This window comes from Pipistrellus kuhlii, unplaced genomic scaffold (assembly GCF_014108245.1).
Source record: "Pipistrellus kuhlii isolate mPipKuh1 unplaced genomic scaffold, mPipKuh1.p scaffold_m20_p_3, whole genome shotgun sequence".
NCBI lineage: Eukaryota > Metazoa > Chordata > Mammalia > Chiroptera > Vespertilionidae > Pipistrellus > Pipistrellus kuhlii.
In genome coordinates this window covers 85,977,738-86,001,929 of record NW_023425529.1, presented here as the reverse complement: position 1 = coordinate 86,001,929, position 24,192 = coordinate 85,977,738, and the positions used below count along the sequence as shown (strand labels likewise).

At 38.5% G+C, this 24,192-nt stretch overlaps 1 protein-coding gene across 9 annotated transcripts in view; it reads right to left on the bottom strand.

The window, feature by feature from the left end:
- Nucleotides 1-24,192, bottom strand: part of CDK8 (cyclin dependent kinase 8) — a 152,111-nt gene that overhangs the window by 19,747 nt on the left and 108,172 nt on the right. For 8 of the 9 annotated variants that reach the window (XM_036455180.2, XM_036455178.2, XM_036455179.2 and 5 more), the window contains 2 exons: nucleotides 11,413-11,470; nucleotides 8,816-8,947 (listed from right to left, as the gene is read on the bottom strand). In XM_036455180.2, the coding sequence (XP_036311073.1) occupies nucleotides 8,816-8,947; nucleotides 11,413-11,470 (190 nt within the window). The remainder of the gene's footprint in view (nucleotides 1-8,815; nucleotides 8,948-11,412; nucleotides 11,471-24,192) is intronic. The other variant, XM_045588462.1, reaches the window with a different exon arrangement.

Genomic DNA, 24,192 nt, shown 5'->3' with positions numbered 1-24,192 from the left:
TACCAGATTTCAAGCTGTATTACAAAGTCACTATTCTCAAAACAGCCTGGTACTAGCACAAGAACAGACATATAGACCATAAAGACCAATGGAATAGAACAGAGAACTCAGATATCGACTCACACCAGTATGCTCAATTAATATTTGACAAAGGGGCATTAACACATAAAGGAGTCAAGACAGTCTCTTCAATAAATGGTGCTGGGAAAATTGGACAGATACATGCAAAAAATTGAAACTAGACTACAAACTTATAGCATACACAAAAATAAACTCAAAATGGATAAAAGACTTAAACATAAGATGGGAAACTATAAAAATACTAGAGGAATCCACAGGCAGCAAAATCTCAGACTATTTCTTCACAGATACTGCTCCTAGGGTAATGGAAACTAAGGAGAAAATAAACAGATGTTACTACATCAAAATAAAAGGCTTTTACACAGCAAAAGAAACCATCAACATAACAACTACAAAGCTCACTGTATGGAATAATGTATTTGCAAATGTTATCACTGATAAAGGTCTAATCTCCAACATTTACAGGAACTCATTCAACTTAATAATAGGAAGATAAATGATCCAATAAAAAATGAGAAATGGACCTAAATAGAAACTTTTTGAAATAAGACAGAAGGACGGCCAAGAGACACATGAAAACATGCTCAAAGTCACTAATCATTTGAGTGATGCAAATCAAAATGACAATGAGGTACCATCTCACATCTGTCAGAATGGCAAACATCAACAAATCAACAAACAACAAGTGCTGGCGAGGATGAGGAGAAAAAGGAACCCTTGTGCGCTGCTGGTGGGAATGCAGACTGATGCAGCCACCGTGGAGAACAATATCGAGTTTCCTCAAAAAACTAAAAATGGAACTCCCATTTGACCCAGTCATCCACTTCTAGGAATATATCCTAAGAAACTAGAAACACCAATCAGAAAGGATATATGCACTCCTATGTTCATAGCAGCACAATTCACCATAGCTAAGATTTGGAAACAGCCTAAATGCCCATCAGCAAATGAGTGGATTAGAAAACTGTTGTACATCTACACAATGGAATACTATGCTGCTATAAAAAAGAAGGAATTCTTACCATTTGCAGCAGCATGGATGGATCTGGAGAGCATTTTGTTAAGTGAAATAAGACAGGCAATGAAAGAAAAATACCACATGATCTCACTCACTTATGGAAAATAAAGAACATTATAATATGATGAACAAAAAGATAGATACAGAAGCAGTAAAGCATCAAACAGACTGTCAAATTATAGCGGGAAGACTGGGGAGTGTTGGGGAGAGGGGGAAAGAGATCAACCAAAGGACTTGTATGCATGCATATAAGAACAACCAATGGACACAGACACTGGGGCAGGGGGTGGGATGAGGACATGCGATGGGGGTTTGAAGGGGAGTAGGAGAGGGTGGGAGAAGGTCAATGGGGGGAAAAAGGAGATATATGTACTAATATATGTAATACTTTATACAATAAAAAGTAAAAAAAATTAAATATTTTAGTCAATAGGTGTACAAGGTTCTAGCTTAATAAGAGTGTCCATCCTCATTCTCCCTATGTTATTGTATACTTCCCATTTAATAGAATGCTACATAATCAGCACATATTCAGTTATTTGATGACAAAAATCTGAGCTTGAAAATCCATAATTTAGTAAAACTTGAGACTCGTTTACTATTAATAAAGTAAAAATTAATAATCCCCTTTCAGCCTCTCCACAAAGTCAATCAAAGTAAAACCCCAGATGCTCAAAATGATTTTAACTTTGTTAAGGGGGTGCAATGTTTATAACCTATTATTTCCTCTCTTTGATTTAATGATTCAGCTTACAGTTCTGAACAATGGAATAAATGATCACAGCACTAAAATCTGTTTGTAATAGCAAGTGGGAACATGGTAGTTGGATGTTCAGATTTTTCCCCTATGCTCTTTTGCTGTTTCTTATTAGCCTTTACTTTAAATTAATCCACCAAACTCCACTAGTAGACTTAACTCTTCTAAATGATGCCAAAGGTGTTTATGTATAAATTCAATCACACAGGTTCATCTACCAACTGCTCACACTACAAGTATTTGACAGGGAAGTCAATCTGCTACGGAAGTCCTTAGTACATAGTTTTCACTGTGGCATCGGGAACCTGTCCATTACTTTACTGGACTCTTAGGCTTCTTGTATAGGTGATGGGAAGAATGGGATTGATAGGAGACTCTAAAATCAAGAAAGAAATTTCATTTTGTACTCTTTTATTCTATTTTTAAAAACTTACATAAAAAATAGTTTATGTGTAATTTCTCTCTCAAACAAAAAATAAAGATACCAATATAACTTTTTTTGTCCTAATGTTTTGATGCAAGATGGTTCTTGGCCACGTGAGGTGGACACGAGGTGGGGAGCACCACTGCAGAAGGGCTGTCACTGACCTGAGTTTCAACCCAAGTTAGTAACCTTTGTGATCTCCCTATCTCAGAAGGCAGTCGTTTTTACCTAAAGTCATAGAGCTTTCAGAGTAGATGGGGATCTAAGAGATGAGTTTAGGTCATTTTGCCTAAACACACACACTCTCCAGAGTGACAGAGTTAAGGCTACAAATCAGGTTGCTAATCTTTGTTACTTCTATTTAAAGATGACAAAATTATTTTATGCATATATTCATACTGTTTTCTCAACTGGACATCCCTTAAACTACATAATTTGCATTCATTTTGGTTTCTCTGAAGTTTTCAAAAGTTTAAGTTATTCAATAAATTTTAATGTTGATGAAAATAAGAGGGAAAAGCTATGAAGGCATTCTCTTTCCCAAATTACAAAGTCATTTGACTAAAGGAATCTACCTAACTGCTGATAGTTTACTTTATGACAAAGAGTCCTTTCATTAAAGCTGTTGGGATTGTAGAATTAGTGAATATCAGGCTATACAAACCTTAATGTTCACAGTGAAATATAAATTTACTAAGAGAAAAGTATAATAATGAGCCAAAGTCACAAGCTTCTGTGATAGTACATTTTTTAAAAATTGTATTTATTGATGGATTTTAGGGAGAGAGAAAAAGAGGGAGGGAGGGAGGAGAGATTTGTTGTTCCACTTATTTATGCGTCCCATATGTTCCCTGACCTAGGATCAAACCTGAGACCCTGGCATATCAGGATGATGTTCTAACCAACTGAGCTACCTGACTAGGGCCAACAGTGTATTTCTTAATTTATTTAAGTGATTTCAAAGCCTCAAGTTTTCAGTTAATAGCAGCAAACACTAGGTAATCACTTTCTATTTGTATGGTCTATTAGCATGTCTTACCAAATGTAACACTATTTTGAAATATTCATTTTCTAGATGGAAAAATAGTTATGGATCATATTAGTTTAAATGCTTTTAAGTACATTTATAATGTACTTGTAAAAAAGATAACCAAATGTGTGTTTAGATAATTATATGTAACTCAAAAACAGAACTACCTTCAATAATCTTTACTTTTCCTTCTGACTTTTTAAAATACACACATTTTACTTTAGAATTATTTTAGATTTATAGAAAACTCACAAAGATAGTTGATAAATTCCATATCAAGCTGACTTTACCTTTATTTTTTTACAAAATAAAATGTGATCTTAATGTTGGTATGAAGAGTAGTGAACATAAAGATTTTTTGAAAAAAGACATGTTGGATTCATGATTGTTATGTGGAAATGATCACAAGTATTTCTCCTTTTACCTTTTTGAGTATACATTGAAATGGATACAAAGTAATAAAGATACAAACCCACAGTAATGACAAGAACAGGAGGAGATCCCCAGGAACAAGATTCATTCACTTACTCAACAGAGTATTAAGTTACTACTATGTGTCATAGAGGCTGTAGCCTATAACTGGAGAAGAGTTAGGACAGGTCAATCTGTTTTAGTGGATTTTAGGCTATCAAGATAGTAAGACAGAACTCTGTTGAGGAAGGGAGGGTGGTTACTTTATACTGTGATCAAGGGAATTCTCTTTGAAGAGGCAGTATTTTGACTAAGATCTGAATGAAAAGAAGAGACTGGCCATGTGAAGGTCTGATCTAGGCAGACATATATAAAAATATTTCTGGGACATGAAAGGCAGACGTAATCGTACAGAGAAGGATTTAGGCCACAGTATAATTGTTAAGTAGGAAGCAGTATTTTGAAATACAAAATCTGGGAGATTTTGTACTTCAAAATACCAACTACAACAAGTCTGTACATATTTGCGACTCACAATTGGGAATCCAAATATATATATACACATATATATACATATATACATATATATATATATATATATATATATATTTATTTTTTTTTAATTGATTTCAGAGAGGAAGGGAGAGGCAGAGAGAGAGAGAGAGAGAAACATCAATGATGACAGAGAATCATGGATCAGCTGCCTCCTGTATACCCCCTACTGGGGATTGATCCCACAACCTGGGCATGTGCCCTTGACTGGAAATGAACCCGGGATCCTTCAATCTGCAGGCCAATGCTCTACCTACTGAACCAAACTGGCTAGGGCAGGAATCTAAGTATATGGAAGGCCACCAATTTATGTGCTGAATTTTTATTGTGTGGGTGGTTGTTGCTCCAACCTCTGTGTTGTTCAAGGGTCAACTGTATTTTTTTTCTCTCTGTTTTTAATAACAATGTGAGATTGTCAACGAGTCCTCCTAGATCTTATCCACTGACTATTCTCACCACCATTTGAATGGTACACAGAGCATGCAGCTAAGGTACAGCATTCAGCATGGAATCCTTTTAAATGATTTTCCTCTAACATCAACTTGCTTCCTTCCCAAACATCACATCTTCCAGCCACACTAATTCCTCCTATCCTCCATTCACACCTGAAGGTTTCAAAGTGGTTCTTCCTGCCTGGCGTGCCTTTTCCTCTCTACCATCCTGGCAATATCAAACCCACCCTTTGAACAAACTGTACAACAGCACTCAGCTCGTAGTAACAGTTCAAAGACTGCCTCCCCTGAAAGGCTGTGAACTCAGCGTGGAACCTCCGGAGCCTCCACACGGAGCGTGGGATCTGTGATTATTTGATGAGTTAAAAGAAAAAAGTCTTCTAAAATACATTTCATTACACCTTAACTTTACTGGCTGCGGCCTATGGCTCTCCAAAATGTCAGAATGGTCAGAGGGGAACAGAGGCCTCTCAATGTCGAATGCTCCAGGGCAGAGCAGCCAAGCTTCGTCAACACTGCTGGGTCCTACGTGGTGGCTGTAATTCAGAGGTGTGTCTTCACGAAGGCCAGCATCCTGCCTCACTGTCTCCCTCTACCTCTGCCATCTATCTGGCTTCCCTGAAATTCACAAGACATCATTGCTATAGGACCACAGTATATCTCCTCTCCAAGACCAGTTTTCACTAATCTCAACAGTATTTTGAAGAGCTGATCCTCCTCCCACCACTCTCTTCCATTGCCCTGGGGCTATCAGGTACATATTAGGTCTAGTAATAATTAATGTCGTTTTTAAACATTCGTTTAAAATCTTGCTTGGCATTGACTTGTATTGACATAACCTTCAAACACATGGTATCTACAGAACGTGTGAAGTGCAATTAACAAGTTTTGCTTGAAAAAGTCTGTGTTTGGTTTGGTTTTTGTTGCAAAACTAGGGCTAAGAAGATGGCGGATGAAGAGCATATTCGGCACTGCATGCTTTACGAGTTCCAATTAGGAAGAAAAGCAAGTGACGCTGCAAAAAACATCTGTAGTGCTCTTGGTCAAGATGCAGTTAGCGCCAGAAAATGCCAGCATTGGTTTGAGAAATTTCGCGAGGGAAATTTTTCGTTAGATGATAAGAGTGGTCGAGGCCGTGTGTCCAATTTTGATCAAGAAGCTCTTCAAGCTCTTTTGGTGCAAAATCCTCAAATTACCCAACAAGAGCTTGCGACAACTTTAAATTGTTCACAAAAAACAATTTCCAATCAATTGTGTGCACTTGGCAAAGTCCAAAAGTTTGGAAAATGGGTTCCTCATGAGTTGACCGACAACAACCGTAATCAAAGAGTCACAATTTGCAGTTCGCTCCTCTCTCGTCAAAACCGTTTGCCGCCAGGACCGGTTTGGCTCAATGGATAGAGCGTCGGCTTGGGGACTGAAAGGTCCCAGGTTCAATTCCGGTCAAGGGCATGTACCTTGGTTGCGGGCATATCCCCAGTAGGGGGTGTGCAAGAGGCAGCTGATTGATGACTCTCTCTCATCGATGTTTCTAACTCTCTATCTCTCTCCCTTCCTCTCTGTACAAAATCAATAAAATATATTAAAAAAACACACACAAAAAATGTTTGCCGTTTTTAGAGCAAATTGTTACCGGAGATGAAAAATGGGTGCTGTATGTTAATTTGAAAAGGCGGCCTCAATGGTTGGACAAAAATGAGGCTCCACAGCCCACGCCAAAACCTGACTTGCATGCGGAAAAAGTGATGTTGTGTGTTTGGTGGAATTTTAAAGGAATTCTTCATTATGAACTTTTACCATCTAACCAAACCATTACAAGTGCAGTGTATAGTGCCCAATTGGAAAGGTTAGCCCAAGCTTTAAGAGAAAAAGAACCCGCGCTGATTAATCGGAAGGGTGTAATTCTTCACCACGATAACGCACGACCGCATACTGCAAGAATCACTGCTGAAAAACTGCACCAGTTGGAATGGGAAGTTCTCCCTCAACCTGCATATTCTCCTGATATTGCCCCTTCTGATTACCATTTGTTTCGTTCTTTGCAAAACTTTCTTCTTGGAAAAAAAATTAATAATGAAGAATGCCTCAAAAATGCATTGACCGAATTTTTTGCATCAAAATCACAAGAATTTTACAACAGAGGGATTAAAATGCTTCCTGAGCGTTGGGCACAAGTAGTAGAAAACAACAGCAACTATATTGTTGATTAAATTTTGTTGTATTGTTTAAATAAATTCGATTTAAAAAGTATTAGAAAACGACATTAATTATTACTAGACCTAATAGATTGGGCCAAAAGCGAGAGAATTCTTGCTTTAAAGAATTTGAATGGCTGCGAAGCAAAGACTTGTGCATAATGGCATTTAGGGTTTCCTCAGTTAATGGCAATTCTTTGCTGGATCACCCTAAAGTAAATGTACACAAGGTTCCCAAACAACTTTCTGTAATCAGATTCTTAAATAGGAAGAGACATTCAAGGGTAAACAGTTTAAGAACAATTGCCACATTGAAAGAAGTGATCAAGACATATAAATAAAATTCCTATTGGAAAAAAAAGGATAATTATTCTAGAAATACAGCAAGTTACAATTAAAAAGCACTGTTTTCACTATCTTAACAGATATTTGAGATTTTATTTTCATAAAACAAGATGTTAAGAGAAATTAATCAGAGGATAAGAAGGAACTCTTGGAAATAAAAAAGACAAAGGCAGAAAAAACATGAGAAGAAAAGTGGTATAAAGGCTCAATCAAAGAAGTCTAAAATCTGTCTACACTTAGTTTAGGAGAGAAATAAATAGGGATATAGAAAATGACTTCAGATCAAATGTGTCTACCAAGTAGCCAGCCGATTCACTGTGAAATATCAGAATGAGAAAACCTATTTTGTTTTAAGAAAGACAAAAAACCCAGGCAATATACCAATAAATAAGAAGAAGCTTGGGGGGTATAGCTCTGTGGTAGAGCATTTGACTGCAAATAAGAAGAAGCTTGGCATGAGCAACACTGATGCTAGAAGATAATGGAAGAGCATCATCAAATTCTGAAGAATTATTTTGCACCTAGACAAATAATTTTGCACCCTGAGAAATTGTCACGTTTGATAAAGGCATTTTTCAGAAATACAAGAACTAGAAAATTTACCTCTAAGATACCCTTTTAAAGGCTGTTACTTGAGAATATGCTGTAGTGAAATAAGGAATGAAATAATGAAATCCAGAAAGAAACATACCCAACCCATAGGAATTATAAAAGAAAAGGAAAAGCCAGGATGAAACACAATCCAGAATAGAGAGCAAAACACAGAGAACTTCAGGATGTAGTTATCCAAGAAAAGGTAGGTTTAATATCATATACAGAACAAGTTAAGTAACCAGTAAAAACATACAATAAAGGCAAAAAGAGGCAAAGCACATAAACCTGTGGTAAAAGGACTATGGTAGCTAAACACTGAATCTATTACAATATCTGATTTAAGTTAAACCATGGGAATTATGGCTTGTAAACAGAAATTAAAGGCTGAAATAATAAAGTAGTGATACTAATGATATTACTAATATAACTTATAAAATGAGAGGTAGGTGGGGGAAGAAATATAAAAGCACTAATTTCCTCATGCGTCATTATAGGGAGGTAACCAATACTATAAAAAATTTTAAAGTGAATTAAGATATTCTAGATTACTACTTTTAAAAATATTTTTTCCTTAACTTTAAGGGAATCTTTTAGGGAATCTTTTAGGAACTAATATTTGAAAAAAATAATTGTCTGAAGTTCAATGACTTAGATATTTTACTGTGCTTATTTCCCCTTTCAAGTAAAATTTAAAATACTTTTTAATGAGAATGCATAATATGATTTCATATTATTTAAAATGTTTTTAATATCTATTTATCTACCAGAGACATATGTCTGAAATGATATATCCCTAATGCCAATGATGATATTTCAAGGTAGTATAATTTTAGGTTAGTTTTCTCTTACTTTTATAATTTTCTGTTATTTGATTCAAAAATATATAGAAATATTTATATTTTACAACAATAAAGTCAATTTTAAAACATCACAGAATCTTAATTAGTTCTACTCACCGATAGCTTTGGTATAATGTCTTGCTCCTAGAAGTAATTCTGGAGCTCGGTACCAGAATGTTACGACTACTGGATCCAAATCTGCTAAAGGCTTCAAAGGTGAATTAAATAATCGGGCAAAGCCCATATCAGCTGTAAAAAACAAACAAACAAAAAATCAAAAGAATAATGTTAAGTAAATAGATTTTAACAAATTTAATTGATTATTCTAATTTTATCACTGTTATTTAGTAAGATATGAAAATGTGCTGAATTCTGGGAGATAAAAACACAAAACTTAAAAGTAAAATAAGTCTGAAATCTTCATTCTTTGCAAACTACTGTCACTCACTCTTCAACTAGGTTAGAGATATGCTGTGCTGCCAGAGGTCAAGGGTGACCTTACTCCTCTAGACAGATCTCTTTCTGTCTGCCATACCACCATTGGACAGGATTGTTAAGCTGCATTTCCATTCTTTGCATTGGTCATAAGCACTGAGAAATGAAATCGGAGTAAGGCTTTCCATCATTACATCAATAAGTCTGTTCACTGGTATAATCAAAAGTTGAATACTATATAGTATGTTAACACCACTATTTCTCCCCATTTATTTGGGTTGAATTTTACTAACTTAAAAGACACAGTATTTTGTTAAGCTGGAAAAGACTTTAAAGTCATATAGTTCAATTAATCACCTTCTTTTCCAAATGACAATACTGAGGGGTTAGAAGAAATTAAGTGATTTGACAAATGCCATCACTCATATCCAAGTTAGAGCTATGGTGAGATACATTTCATGGTACTTAACATGGTTTAATATGTAGTTTAGTTATTGAGGCATGGCTGTTTATCCTACTACAGTGTAATCCTATTAAAGGCAAAAATTGTGTCTTTTTCATTTCTCTATTCTTTTCAGTATCAAGTACAGTGTCATTACACATAGCTTTTGGCAAACACATGTTGAATAAAAAATCACTACCACACCACCATTAAAAAATTTCAAGATTCATCCACCATTTGTTAAGTTTGTTCTAATAAACATTTCCAATGAAGCCGAGCCTAGTCTAATCTAGTTAATTATGGAGGTTTAAAAACCACAGACATTTGTCAAAGAATTAAAACCATGAGTCAGCTTACTAAGTACTGGTTTATAGAAGACTGTTTATTTCTTCTCAAAAGTGAATGCTTTTAAACCCTCCTCCCCAAACCTGCCAACATGATATACATTACACAGAAATATACTCCCAAACTAGACTACCTTGTATATGTTTCCGCCAAATTTTACAGTAAAGAACACATCTGTCACAGCTATTTGGGTCTTTTACATTTTGCATGCTTTGAATTTATATTTTAATTTGGTGCCACCAAACTGGATTGGACAAAATTCTTTAAAAGCACTGGTTAGGACTTAACATCATTTGATGACAGTACTAACAGGGCCTGATTCTCTAGGGAAATCAATGACTAGGAGTACTTTGAGGTGCATAAATATTATCACTACTAAAAAGTTTGCAAGGTTTATATCATAAAAGAGTATATTTGAGTCTAATTAAAAGTGGAAAGTGAGATTTGGGAAATTGACAGAGGAGGGGAGGGAAGAAGAGTTAGTAACAACACCTATGTTTTTCTTTGTTGGAGAAGTGGTACAAATCAGCTTATAATTCTTATTCATATTAAATCATGCAATCAGAAATTACTATTTCACTTTGTTAAATGGTTCCACAAACCTGCTGCCTTTAAATTCATTCAATTCAGTTACAGCATTTCTACCCACACACAAAACAAACTAAATGTGACAAACACAACTTAGAAATGACAATGAAAAACCCCAATTAGGATAAATTAATTTTATCCTTATAAATTATTAAAAATGGGTAAAGTTTTATTTGGATATATTTTTAAGAAGCTATTAAAAACATGCCGAATTACAGAATGCTCATTAACTTTTTTTTTTTTTTTTAACCATTAGGCAAAGGCCTGCTACAAGGCAGGCTTGTTAGAACTTAGGGTTCTGTACCTATCTGGCCTCAGTGGTTTTCCTGGTTTGTAATTCCTAATCTAGATGGGGTCAACAGAAGCACATGTTCTGATCTAATCTGGTTCAGGTGAACAGACCTGAGGGTTTCATATTAGTACACTGTATGCCCTTGGGGCTAAAGGTGAGGCTGCTGGTCTAACACAAATAGAAGCCACTCACCTCTACAGGCTTTTTCTTTCTTTTTTTTAAAAAAAGTATTTTCTTTATTTTTCATTTTATTTTAAAATTATTTTTTAAATTTTTTTCTTTATTACATATGTGTCCTTATTACACCCCATACGCCCCCCCACCCCCCACACCCACTCCCTCACTAAAGGCTGTTTTTAATGAAAGTAAAAGTTTTTTAAAAACTTTAATGGCTTATTTTATAATCAGATCACTCTGTCTCTAAAGATTGTTTGACACTTTTAAGAGTGTGAAACACTTCACTTTTAATGTATACTCTTTAAAAATGGCTTCAATCATATGGAGGTACATGAATATAGGCATATTATTAAAGCAAAAAATTAGAAGTGATACAGCTGCCTACAAAAGTCTTAAAAGAGTTCTACACTGTGACTTATCAAAGATATAACATACCAATTTTTACTCTTCCTCGCTCAGGACCTTCACCCATAACTAAAATATTAGCAGGTTTCTGTGGAAACAAAATAGTGTGTTTTTTTCAGTAGACAGTAGTGGTTTCTTTCAAATAGACAATATGCCATTATAATACAAATCCACCTTTTAAAATATCTCATCTACTCAAAAATTAAGATCAAATACAGAAACTCACCAAAAAAACGTTATGTGTACATATGCAAAGCAATATACAATCTTAACGAAGGCCCAAATATGGCAGTGCTTTTCTCCAGGCGCACCTGAGGCGTTTTCTGGCCCTTTTACCAGTCTGTTTTCACAACTCTGGATCACCTGACTAAGTTATGATGTTGTGGTTCTTTTCAACTCTTTCAATTATATAAAACACCCTGCAACTTTAAGAAATAAATAGAATTTCAAAGATGATTTAATACTAAATAGCAAATTAACTGTAGGGAAGAAGCTACCTGACACCCTTTTTTAGAAACAGTAGGGTATGTATCTGTTTCAACAAAAAAAGTATAGTGAAGTCAATTAAATAGTCTTTTCTAAATGAGTTAGTGAAGTAAGAGGAATTTTCCATGACCTGAACAGTATTGAGGTTTTTATTTTTAAATAAAAAAGGAAGCTAAAGTTTTAAAGTGAGATTGTACAAGAGTAATATTTTAAACAGTTTTAACTCTCTAAAAACAAAGTATTAACTGTCATCTAAAATCTGTTCTAATGATATGTACTACCTGTAATAATAAAAGTGTAATATCCTTCAGGACAACGAAGCCGGGACTGTGAGGGAAGCCTGGGCCCTGGGTGCCTGCTGGCCAGAGAAAAGCCCGGGTCCCGGTGGCTTCTGGCAGCTGAAGGGAAGCCCGGGTCCTGGGTGCCAGAGGGAAGCCAGTCCAGTAGCCGGGGGAAGGCAGGCCTACACTTGCACGAATTTCGTGCATCGGGCCTCTAGCTAACATAAAAGGGTTGGTCCCCTCTTCAAAAAGGAAGACAAGGGATGATAGAAGAAAGGGGAAGGGCACAGAGGCAGAGGGAGGAGAGGGGAAGAAAGAAGCAATCCCTACACTTTACTCATCCTACTATACTGATTCTACCAGTCTGCTAAGTAAACGTGAAACTAGATAAAAATGCCTTTTGATTATTGATCAAAACAACCTTAAAATCAAATTGGAGATTTCTGGTGATAACTAGTTCAAAGTGAAGGCTATTTTTAGTGATAACTAGTTCACAGGCTTCCTTAACCTACTTAGTGATAGCCCCTGTACTATTAAGGATAAAATGTAACTTATAGTATATTATTCTAGCAACTACTGAGATCAAAATTATTTTTTATCACCAGCAAAAATAAAAGATACTGAAGTAGTAATATGCATTTCAGAGGTTAAAAATTCCAACATTTTTAAAGGTGTGGAGACTAGTCACCAGAGAGATTAAATGACTTGCCTTAAGTGTAAACACAAGACCTTGGGGGAGCAGCATAATTTACCCCATCTCGGAACAGTCTAGTGCTCCCTTCCCAAATATATATTTCTGAAAGTAAATTTATGTGGCAAATTTTTAAATTAATATATTTTTTAAATTTTTATTAATTTAATTTAAAATATTAAATTAAAATTGCAGTAACAATGATGTTTTATTCAAGAAAAAGTTCTTAAAACCTGTCATCACCACATACACACACACACACACACACACACACACACACACACACACTCCTGACCACTGAGATAATTGGCTAAGTACCAAAAGGAAGTACAGCACTAACAACATCCTCTGTGAGCTACATGCTTTTGTGCACTGTTAATGGATCAAAACTGGTTTAGTCTCTGCATAGACTCAGAGCTCAGCCTACTTCAAAATGAAACCAGGTCTCTGAGACTTGTATAAAATGTTGAAGGCAGAGGGGAGCTTTCTAGGAGAAATAAGGCAGTATTTCTATTTGGCTGATGGGGAAGGCTTGCTCTCAACTTACAATGGGAACTCAGGGGGGTACTTCCATGTTTGCTAGAACTGTCTTCTAATGGCAGGACCCCCTAAACATCTCTTAAACACATTCCTTATTTTTTAACCCTATTTTGATTCTCTTCCATCAAGTCCATCTTCCCTAGTGATGCCAAATTATCTTTTTAAAATATAAAGCTGATCATGTCATTCCCTTACTTAAACTCTTCCACAGTAACATAAAAAATTATTACAAGACTGGAGGCCCGATGCCTGAAATTTGTGCATAGGGGAGGGGGTTTCCCTCAGGCCAGCCTGCACTCTCTCCAATCTGGGACCTCTCGAAGGATGACCGACTGCCTGTTTAGGCCCGATCCCGGTAGGCCCGATTCTACGGGCAGTTGAACATCCCTTTCACAATCCAGGACTGCTGGCTCCCAACTGCTCGCCTGCCTGCCTTCCTGATTGCCCCTAACCACTTCTGCCGGCCAGCCTGATCACCCTTAACCACTTCCCTGCCAGCCTGATTGATGCCTAACTGCTCCCCTGTCAGCCTGTTTGCCCCTAAATGCCCTCCCTTCCAGGTCTGGTCTCCCCTAACTGGCCTCCCCTGCAGACCTGATCACTCATAACTGCCCTCCCTTGCAGGCCTGGTCTTGCCCAATTGCTCTCTCCTGCTGGACATCTTGTGTCCACATGGGGGCAGCCATCTTTGACCACCTGGGAGCAGCCATCTTGTGTGTTGGAGTGATAGTCAATTTGCATATTATTATTTTATTAGATAGGATAGAGGCTTGGTGCATGGGTGGGGGCTGGCTGGTTTGCCCTGAAGGGTGTCCCAGATCAGGGTGGGGGTTCCCTTGGGTCATGGGGTGACCTGAGCAAGGGGCCTATGGTGGTTTGCAGGCTGGCTATGCCCCCTGGCAACCCAAGTGGAGGTCCTGGTATCTAGGATTGATTTATTTTCTATAACTGAAGCTTTGTAGCCATGGGTCCAGCCCATTAGAAGACAGTTCTAGCAAACAAGGCAGGCCAGGGCTGCAGAAGCTTGGCTTCTTCCATCACTGGGGGCAACTCAAACCTCCTGCTCTCTCCAGCTCCGTGGCTGCCACCATTTTTTTTCCTTTAAATATATTTTATTGAATTTTTACAGAGAGAAAGAGAGGGATAGAGAGTCAGAAACATCAATGAGAGAGAATCATCGATCAGCTGCCTCTTGCCACCTCCTACTGGGATGTGCCTGCAACCAAGGTGCATGCCCTTGACCGAAATCGAACCTGGTACCTTTCAGTCCGCAGGCTGACAATCTGTCCACTAAGCCAAACCAGTTTCGGCGCGACTGCCACTATCTTTGTTGGGATTTATTTATCTTCTATAATTGAAACTTTGTAGCCTTGAGTGGAGGCCTGGGCAGGCCAGGGTGTGCAGGAAGCTTGGCTTCCTCCACTGGCAGGGAAACTCAAGCCTCTTGCTCACAGCCATCCTGGTTGGGTTAATTTGCAAACTTACTCCTGATTGGCTGGTGGGCGTGGCTTGGTGTAGCAGAGTGGTGGTTAATTTGCATGTAACTCTTTTATTGGATAGGATTAGGGGAAAGGGCAGAACACAAAGTGATACATAAACTATTATTATAATTGTTTTTACAAAGTGCTCAGTAGGACTAGAACAAAAACCAAACAGAGGTATGGAAAACCTTTTCAAAAATGTCTTTGAATGCTTTTGCTATGTTTTATTATTATTACTAAAATGTTATTTCAACTTTAATTGGTCTCTCACCAATTGTGAACAAAATCTAAAGTCCTTGAGGGGATGTAAGATACCTGTAAACTCATTCCCACCAATTTCTGCAGCCTTATATTCCACCCTTCACACTGTCCAGCCACATGTATATTTTCAGTGTTCTGTGACTCAACTTTTCACAACTTTATCATTGTTATCCCATTATTTCTGCCCCAAAAGACCTTTCCTTTATACTAGGGGTGTCAAACTCAATCAGAGAAGGGGCCAAAATCTAAAATCCAGCCTAAATCGCGGGCCAAATGGTTTACTGAACAGTCATAAACTGTCATTGTGATGGAAACGCAGCGGAGTGCAGTGATGACAGCGCAGTGCGGGCCACATTGCAAGGCCTGGCGGGACGGATTTGGCCCGCAGGCCTTGTGTTTGACACATGTGCTTTATACTACTTGGACAAACCTGATTCTTTTTTCCTTTTAAAGACATAAATAATACATTAATATATTCTGACTATAATCAATTCAAAATATAAATTCACATAAAGTTAAAAGTTAAAGACCCTTTGCCACCATAACTCCACCACACCCCAAATCCCACTACCTTGTCCAAAGGATACAAGTTAACTGATTTGATGTGGTATATTTTTTCTACCACTAGAGTCCTCAATCCTTAAATGTTATCTCCAAATCTGACAAAAGCCCAAGTATACATGGGCATCTCTCTCCTATTTCTCTTTGGATTAGTTATTCAGCAGCTAAGCCCAGAAATGAAAAGTCCTGGGATGGAAGTTATTGGTCAGCCTGCTACTGGGCAAAGAGGAACAAAATCCCTCTCTTGTTCTTTATTTTATTCTAGACTTACTGGGCTGGTCCAGTTCCAAACTTGGATCTGAAAATTGGTGGGGAGTAAACAGTTTCTTTGTCAAGGTCTGGCCTAGTATTAAGGTTTAAGTCCAAAGTTCTAGTTAATGAAAAATTAAGTTACTAGGCAACTCCTAGTATGAATGGAAGCAGGTCTTCAAAGCCATATCTACTTCTACTTCTATTTAAAAGTATCTCTTCCTACAAATGCAAATTAAAACCACAATGAGTTATTACCACACACTGTCATAATTGCTATCATCAATACTCCACAAACAAGTGTTAGTGAGAATGTGGAGAAAAGGAAACCCTCGTGCACTGTTGCTGGGAATGCAGATGGTGCAGCTACTATGGAAAACAGTATAGAGTCCACAAAAAAATAAAAACAAAACTGCCTTATATGACTAAGCATTCCACTCTTGGGTATATATCCAAAGAAGTCTAAAACACTAAATCAAAAGAATATATGCTGTCCTATCTTCATTGCAGCATTATTTACAACTAGAGGCCCAGTGCACTAAATTTGTGCATGGGGCAGGGACGAGTGTCCCTCAGCCCAGCCTGCACCCTCTCCAATCTGGGACCCCTTAAGGAATGTCCAACAGCCTATTTAGGCCCAATCCTACAGGGTAGTTGGATATCCCTCTCACAATCTAGAAATGCTGGCTCCCAACTGCTTGCCTGCTTGCCTTCCTGATTGGCCCTAACCACTTCCACCTGCCAGCCTGATCACCCCCTAACTGCCCTCCTTGCTAGCCTGGTCACTCCTAACTGCCCTCCCCTGAAGGTGTGATCACCCCTAACCGCCCTCCCCTGCAGGCCTAGGTCTCCCCCGCCCCCCCAACTGCCCTCTCTTGCAGGCCTGATCCCTCCCAACTGCCTTCCCCTGCTGGCCATCTTGTGTCCACATGGGGGCAGCCATCTTGTGTGTTGGAATGATGGTCAATTTGCATATTACACTTTTATTAGATAGGATAGTCAAGACATGGAAGCAGTCTAAGTACCCATTGATAAATGAGTGAATAAAAATGTTGAGGTGCATATGTACAATGAAATATTACTCAATTATTATGAAATCTTACCATTTGCAACAGCATGGATGGGCCTAGAAAGTATTACGCTAAGTAAAATAAGTTAGTCAGAGAAAGACAAATACCATATAATTTCACTTCTATATGGAACCTAAAAAACAAAATAAATGAACAAACAAAACTGAAACAGACTCACAGACACATAAAACAGATTCATGGTTGTCAGAGGGGAGTAGAGTTGGGAAATTGGGTGAAAGTGGTGAAGGACTAAGAAGTAATTGGTAATTACAACACTCATGGGGCCAAAACTGGTTTGGCTCAATGGACAGAGCGTCTGCTTGCAAACTGAAAGGTCCCGGGTTTGATTCTATTCAAAGGCATGTACCTTGGTTGCGGGCACATCCTTAGTGGGGGGTGTGCAAGAGGCAGCTAATTGATGATTCTCTCTCATCGATGTTTCTGGCTCTCTATCCCTCTCTCTTCCTCTCTGTAAAAAAAAATCAATAAAATAAAATAAGTAAATAAAACACTCATGGGAATATAAAATCCAACCTAGGGAATTTAGTCAGTAATCTGTATATATAAAAAAGCCAACCACCAGAAGACAGTAAAGAACGTAACAACCATTGCTATGATGCCCTCAGGTGCTAGCCAACTGGCTGAATTAGGGGGTGGGGCCAGCCAGCCAACTTCCTGCAGCCACTCCCCCTCCCCTCCTCCCCCCCGCCAAGCCACATCACAGATTGGCTCCCCGATCCTGATCGGAGGCAAGGCCAGCCAGCCAACTGCCTGTGGCCCCAGCCCTGATGGGTCACCACCACTCCAAACAGCCTGCAGCCCTCCCCCCATCCAGCTCCACTCCTATCAGGAGCAAGGCCAGCCAGCCAACCTCCCATGGCCCCTCCCAACAGGCCTGGCCCTGATCCGCCAACTGGCCCCACTGCCCACAGCCCCTCCCCACAACCTGCACCGCCCCAAATCACCCCCCCCTTGCCCACAGCCCCTCTCCACAGCCTGCCAGACCCTGGTTGGCCCTAAATGGGGCAGGCTAGCTGGCCAACCTCCCACTCTTTCCTCCTTCTGACAGGCCTGGCCCCGATCTGCTAATTGGGGCTGGGCTGGCCAGACCCCACCCATGCACGAATTTGTGCACTGGGCCTCTAGTATTATAATAACTATGTATGGGTCAGGTGAGTACTTTAAATATAGGGGGAAACACTTTGTAAAGTATATGATTGTCTAACCACTATGCTGTACAACTGAAACTACTACAAAATAATATTGAATGCAAACTGTAATTGAAAAGTAAAACTTAAAGTTCTTAAAAAAAAAAAAGTACCTCTGCTTTTAAGTGAATTTAAATTAGTGTGGACATACTTTATAGTCATAAAGAGAATGTTTTTAAGTTTTGTTTTAATAATACTGTTTAACAAACAATGGTCTGATCCACTCCACTCCCCCCCATCCTGTTATTTTCCATGGCAGCATTCCATATGCTCCTGGGCATGATATTCAGATTAGCAGACAGGTCAACTCTAAATTTCTTTTGTACATGGAACCTAATGGAAATCTCACTAGAAAAAGGGGAGGAAAAAACCCTAAAGATCATAAATAAAGGATACTCTTATCAGCATTTGTTTCACTGCTTAATCAGTATTAAGGAAAGCTTCAAAAAACTTGGACAATTTTTGTTTTAGTACTTATTGCCAGAAGCCGACCACTGTTTTAATAATAGAGAGCTGTGGTCAGGGAATTCAGAGGGCTGGTCAACCTTAGTTGCTCTAAGCAGATTCCCACACTCCTCTCATGATGAGAATCATCTGGTGGAGTTGTTAAACTACAGATTCCTGAATCCCAACTAAGAAGTGCTAAACTAGAATTTTTGAGAACATATAGGTAAAATTGATAGTATACAATTTTACCTATATGAGCACTAGTTCAGTATAAAATTTTACCTATATGAGCAATATCATTGAGCACTAGTTAAGTATACAATTTTACCAATATGTTCCCAAAAATTCTAGTTTAGCACTTCTTAGTTGGGATTCAGGAATCTGTAGTTTAACAACTCCACCAGGTGCCTGGCTGGCGTTCCCTAGCGGGAAGGAGATAAAAGCTCCGGACTATGCTGAATCCCAGACTTGACAGCGCTGAACCCCAGTTCTTGGCTAGACCCTGGGGACTCAGGCTCATACAGAGGGAGCCTGGGCTGTAAGGCGGAAACCAGGGGGAGTGGCGAAAGGAGGTCCCCGAGGCGCGCACATTGCACACAGAGTACAGACAGTTGGCTGTGCCGCTGGATTGCCCTGGCGGGAGGGAGACAAGGGCTCCAGACTGCTCTGAACTCCACTTCCAACTGAACTGAAAGAGCCAGTTCCGGGCTCTTTGGGGGAGAGCCTAGACTGTTTGGTGGCGAGCAAAACTTGAGGGCGCCTTTCAGAGGTGCTTGCGGCGAGTACCAAAGGACACTGAGGAACACGGCGACTCAGGAGCCTCATAGGGCATGGCTGACAGAAGCCAAGGCAATAGGCTCCACCCTGAAACTCCGCCCCATCCAAGCTGAACACAGAGACTTTTAAGGCTACCAACTCAGGGAGGCTGCGAAAATGCTGAGACAAGGAAACAGATCACAAACGAAAGAAATGGAGGACAAAAAGCGACTGGATATAGTTCAAAACCACACTTATAAGGTTGCTCAAGAATCTCCTAGAAAAGGCCGATAAACTAAACGAGACCTATGAGGATATGAAAAGGGATCAACTAGAAATAATAAGGGACCAACAAGAAATAATAAGGGATCAACATGAAATAATAAGGGATCAACAAGAAATAAAGAATTCATTGTCTGAAATAAAAAATATTATACAGAGTCTTAAAAACAGAATGTAAGATCGCAAGAATCAAGTCAAAGATTTGGAACATAAAGAGCCAGAAGACACTCCTCTGCAGAAGCAAGAAGATAAGAGAATCCAGAATGTTGAAGATAATGTAAGAAAACTCTGGGACAACTTCAAGCGAACCAACATCAGAATTATGGGGCTCCCAGAAGAAGAGAGAGAGCAAGATACCGAAAACATACTGAAGGAAATAGTGACAGAAAACTTCCCCCACCTGGTGAAAGTATTAGACTTACAAGTCCAGGAAGCGCATAGAACCCCAAACAAAAGGAATCCAAAGAGGACCACACCAAGACACATCATAATTAAAATTCCAAGAGCAAAAGACAAAGAGAGAATATTAAAAGCAGCAAGAGCAAAGCAGGTTAGCTGACAATCGTATGACAACTGTCAGCTAATTTCTCAACAGAAACCATGCAGGACAGACGGGAATGGCAAGAAATATTCAAGGTGATGAATAGTAAGAACCTACAGCCAAAAATAATATACCCAGCAAAGCTATCACTCAGAATCGAAGGCCAGATAAAGAGCTTAACAAATAAAAAAAAGCTAAAGGAGTTCATCACCACTAAACCAGAATTATATGAATTGCTGAAGAGGGTTCTTTCAGAAGAGAAAGAAAATATAGATAAAAATTATGAACCACAAATACATAACTATCAACAAGTGAATCTAAAAACCAAGGGAATTAAAAAAAAATCTGATGAACAATATTAACTGTTGAATATAATAGAATCAGAGGTATGGAAGGAGAGTGAACTTATGATTCTCGGGGAAAAGGGGAGAGGGGGATGTGGCAAGAGACTGAACATAAACTGTGCACCTATGGATGAGGACAATGGGGGGTGGGGAAAGGGCAGATGGTGGGGTGGAACCTGGTGGAGGGGAACAATGGAGGGGGTAAAAATGAGGAACATTTGTAATAATATGAACAATAAAGATTTATTTAAAAAATAAAAAAATAAAAAAACACTTTTCCTTTTATAATATAATAAATGGTCTTATAGGAACTATAACTATAACCACAATTTTTGGGTATACTTTCTTTTGTTGATATGTATCTTTTTACAGTTTCTTATTTCTACTATTGTGCCTGCCCTTTTCTTAATATGATAACATTATTTTAACTTACTACAATTTTATGTAAATACACAATAATTTTTCTATGTGTCATAATTTGCTTAATTATTTTCTAGTCGTTAGACAATTTTTTTTCAATTTATGATTATTATCAATAATGCTAAAATGGCTTTTTCAAATTTTTATAATCTCCTTTAAAGAGCTTACTAAAAAGTCCTATCCAGGTAACTAAGTTGGTTAAAGCATCATCCTGCATACCAAAAGGTCTCAGGTTTGATTCCTGATCAGACCACATACCTAGGTTTCGGATTCGATTCCCGGTCAATTAGGAAGGCAACTGACCAGTGTTCTCTCTCTCCCCTCTTCTCTCTCTAAAAATCAATGACAATAGCGCATCCTCCAGTAAGGATTAAAAACAAACAAAAAATAATTTACTAAAGGTAGGATTGATGGATCATTAGGAATGAATATTTTTAAGTTGTTGATAATTCTTACTTTCCAGGTTGTAATTTATGTCACAGCAGCTGGAGTTCATTCATTCAACATACTGAGAGCATATCATGTACTGTCCTTGGCATATGAGATAGTGGTTAACAAAATAGACATGATCCCTGTCACACAGAAAAGCTAGATATTAGAAAAGGAAAGCAAATACATAAAATGTTATAAAGTATAATAAATGCTATAAAAGAAAAAAGGATTCCATTAGAGAGAATAATGGGGATCCTGCTTTGTATCTGATGGTAAGGAAAGGAAGAGTGGGGGTACTCCTTAGGAGAATGGTGAGTAACGCCCTTTCTGAGGAGATACTGAAGCTAAGGCCTGAAGGGTAAGAAGGAACTACCCAGAAGAAAAAATAACTTATGTAGGTGGGTGAGTTGAGAAAAACCTTTCAGACAGAAAGGAAAACAAGACGACTCTGAATGAAGTGGGAAATAGCTTGGTTTATTCAAGAAGCCATTTGTAGGCAGAATCTGATGTGCACGGGGTACACTGGCAGGAAATGTGGTTACTAAGGTGGGACCCAGATAATGCAGATCTCTTATATTTTCTGGCTCCCTATCCCTTTCCCTTCCTCTCTGTAAAAGAGCAATAATATATATATATTTTTAAAAGAAACATTTAAGAGTCCATATCTGCCTGGCTGGTGTGACTCAGTGGTTGAAACTGCAGGCTGCCACTCTGGGTGGGGATCGTGCCATGGGGGTGCGCGCCCCTCCCAGGCTGAGAGCCCAGCCCAGGCTGCTACCACTGGAGGGGACTGCGTCATGGGGAGTGAATTTGTTTTTGTTTTTTATAAAAGGTCAGGAGAGCCTCTGGGCAGCATTCCGCCAGGCTGCTTACTCTGCTGGCTCTCAGCGGTAGCCCTCCCTAAGACTGGGGGACTCCGGCGGGGCTGAGTAGACTGGGTGACACCATTTTTGTCGTGAAGTGATGGTTAATTTGCATATTACTTTTATTAGGTAGGACTAGTGGCCCAGTGCATGAAATTTGTGCACATTAAAAGGGAATTAGAAGATATTTTAAAATTGCTATTTGCCCTTTCTCTATAACAGAAGTGTTAGAGATGAAAGAAAATTAGTAAAATTTATATGAAAATCTCTCTCCTGTCAGAGTCTAAGGCACGCAGGAGGACCTAGAGTCCAGGCCCTGCCCACCATGTGTGCCTCAAAATCGCGCAAGACACAGACCTGGCCGATCCAACCCCTGTCAAGCCCCACAGAGCGGAGGGGGCACAGCTTCAGGTCCCCGTCAGGCCCCGCTGGGCGGGGCGCGGCCTCAGGAGCCCCAGCCCGTCCGCCTCAAGTCTCCCACAAGGGCAAGATGGCCATTTGCATATTAGTTCTTTATTATATAGGATGGGACCCCCAACACATGTGGTCCATCATTAAACAAAACATCATTATATGGGTACATAATTATATATACTTTACATGCTTGGTTGTTTCCTTCTTTCCTTAATTTTATTAAGAATTTCAATCAGCTGAAACCTGTTTGGCTCAGTGGTAGAGTATCAGTCTGCGGACTGAAGGGTCCCAGGTTCGATTCCGGTCAAGGGCATGTACATTGGTTGCAGGCACATCCCCAGTGGGGGGTGTGCAGGAGGCAGCTGGTCAATGTTTCTCTCTGGTCAATGTTTCTCTGTCATAGATGTTTCTAGCTCTCTATTCCTCTCTCCTCCTCTCTGTAAAAACAAACAAACAAACAAAAAACCCAATAAAATACATTTTAAAAAAAAGAAAGAATTTCAATCAGAAAGGAAAATTAAATTCTGTCAAATACTGAAATTGAATTTTGCAGAAGTTTTACAGTTACAACTACTGACATAACCATAGTGTTAACTCTCTTACCACTACTGATATGGTAAATTCTGTTAACACATTGCCAGATATTGAATCCTCCTCACATGCTTAAAGTGAGCTTCAGTTACTTATAGCATAGTATTCTTTTAATGTCCAACTGGATCTATTTGCTAACATCTTGTTTAAGATATTTGCGTACATATTTATATGTGACATTGGTCCAGAATTATATGCATTATCTTTATCAGGTTTGTGTTAGTATAATTCTTTTTTACTACAAAGCTATTAATGAAACACTAGTTTGCACTAACTACTCTAGAACAGTTTATATAATGTAGGATTGTTTGTTACTTGAGGATTGAAGCAATGGTGAAACCATTTGCATATGTTAAATTTTTAGAGGTAACAAATGCCTTTATTTCTTTTATAGTTACTGGTCTATTTACTTTTTCTACCCCTTCTAGGATCAATTAGAGTAGCTTGTATTTTATTTCTAAATGCTTATTTAATTGAGGGCATTGCAGAACATCTGATTAGTTCAATAACCACTAAAGAAAATTAAATGGTAGTAAAAACTCATCCATCCCCACTTCAATACACCTCAATCATAGTTGTACAGATGAGCTTTACCAACCTTTCAAGAGTAATTACTATATTATACAAACTATTATACAGATTAAAATCATTTTCTGAAGTTAATACAATCATAACCAAACAGAATCAAGACAGTACACAAACAGAAGATTATTAACCAATCTCACTTGTGATTATAGATGGAATAAAATATTAGCAAAGGGAATCCAACAGTGACTGAAAAGAAAAAAATCAAGACCAAGCATGCTAATCCCATTAATGCAAGATGGTTCAACATTAAAAATAAAATAAGATTCTAATATGGCAGCTGGCAGGACTGGAGTGAGAGAGTGAA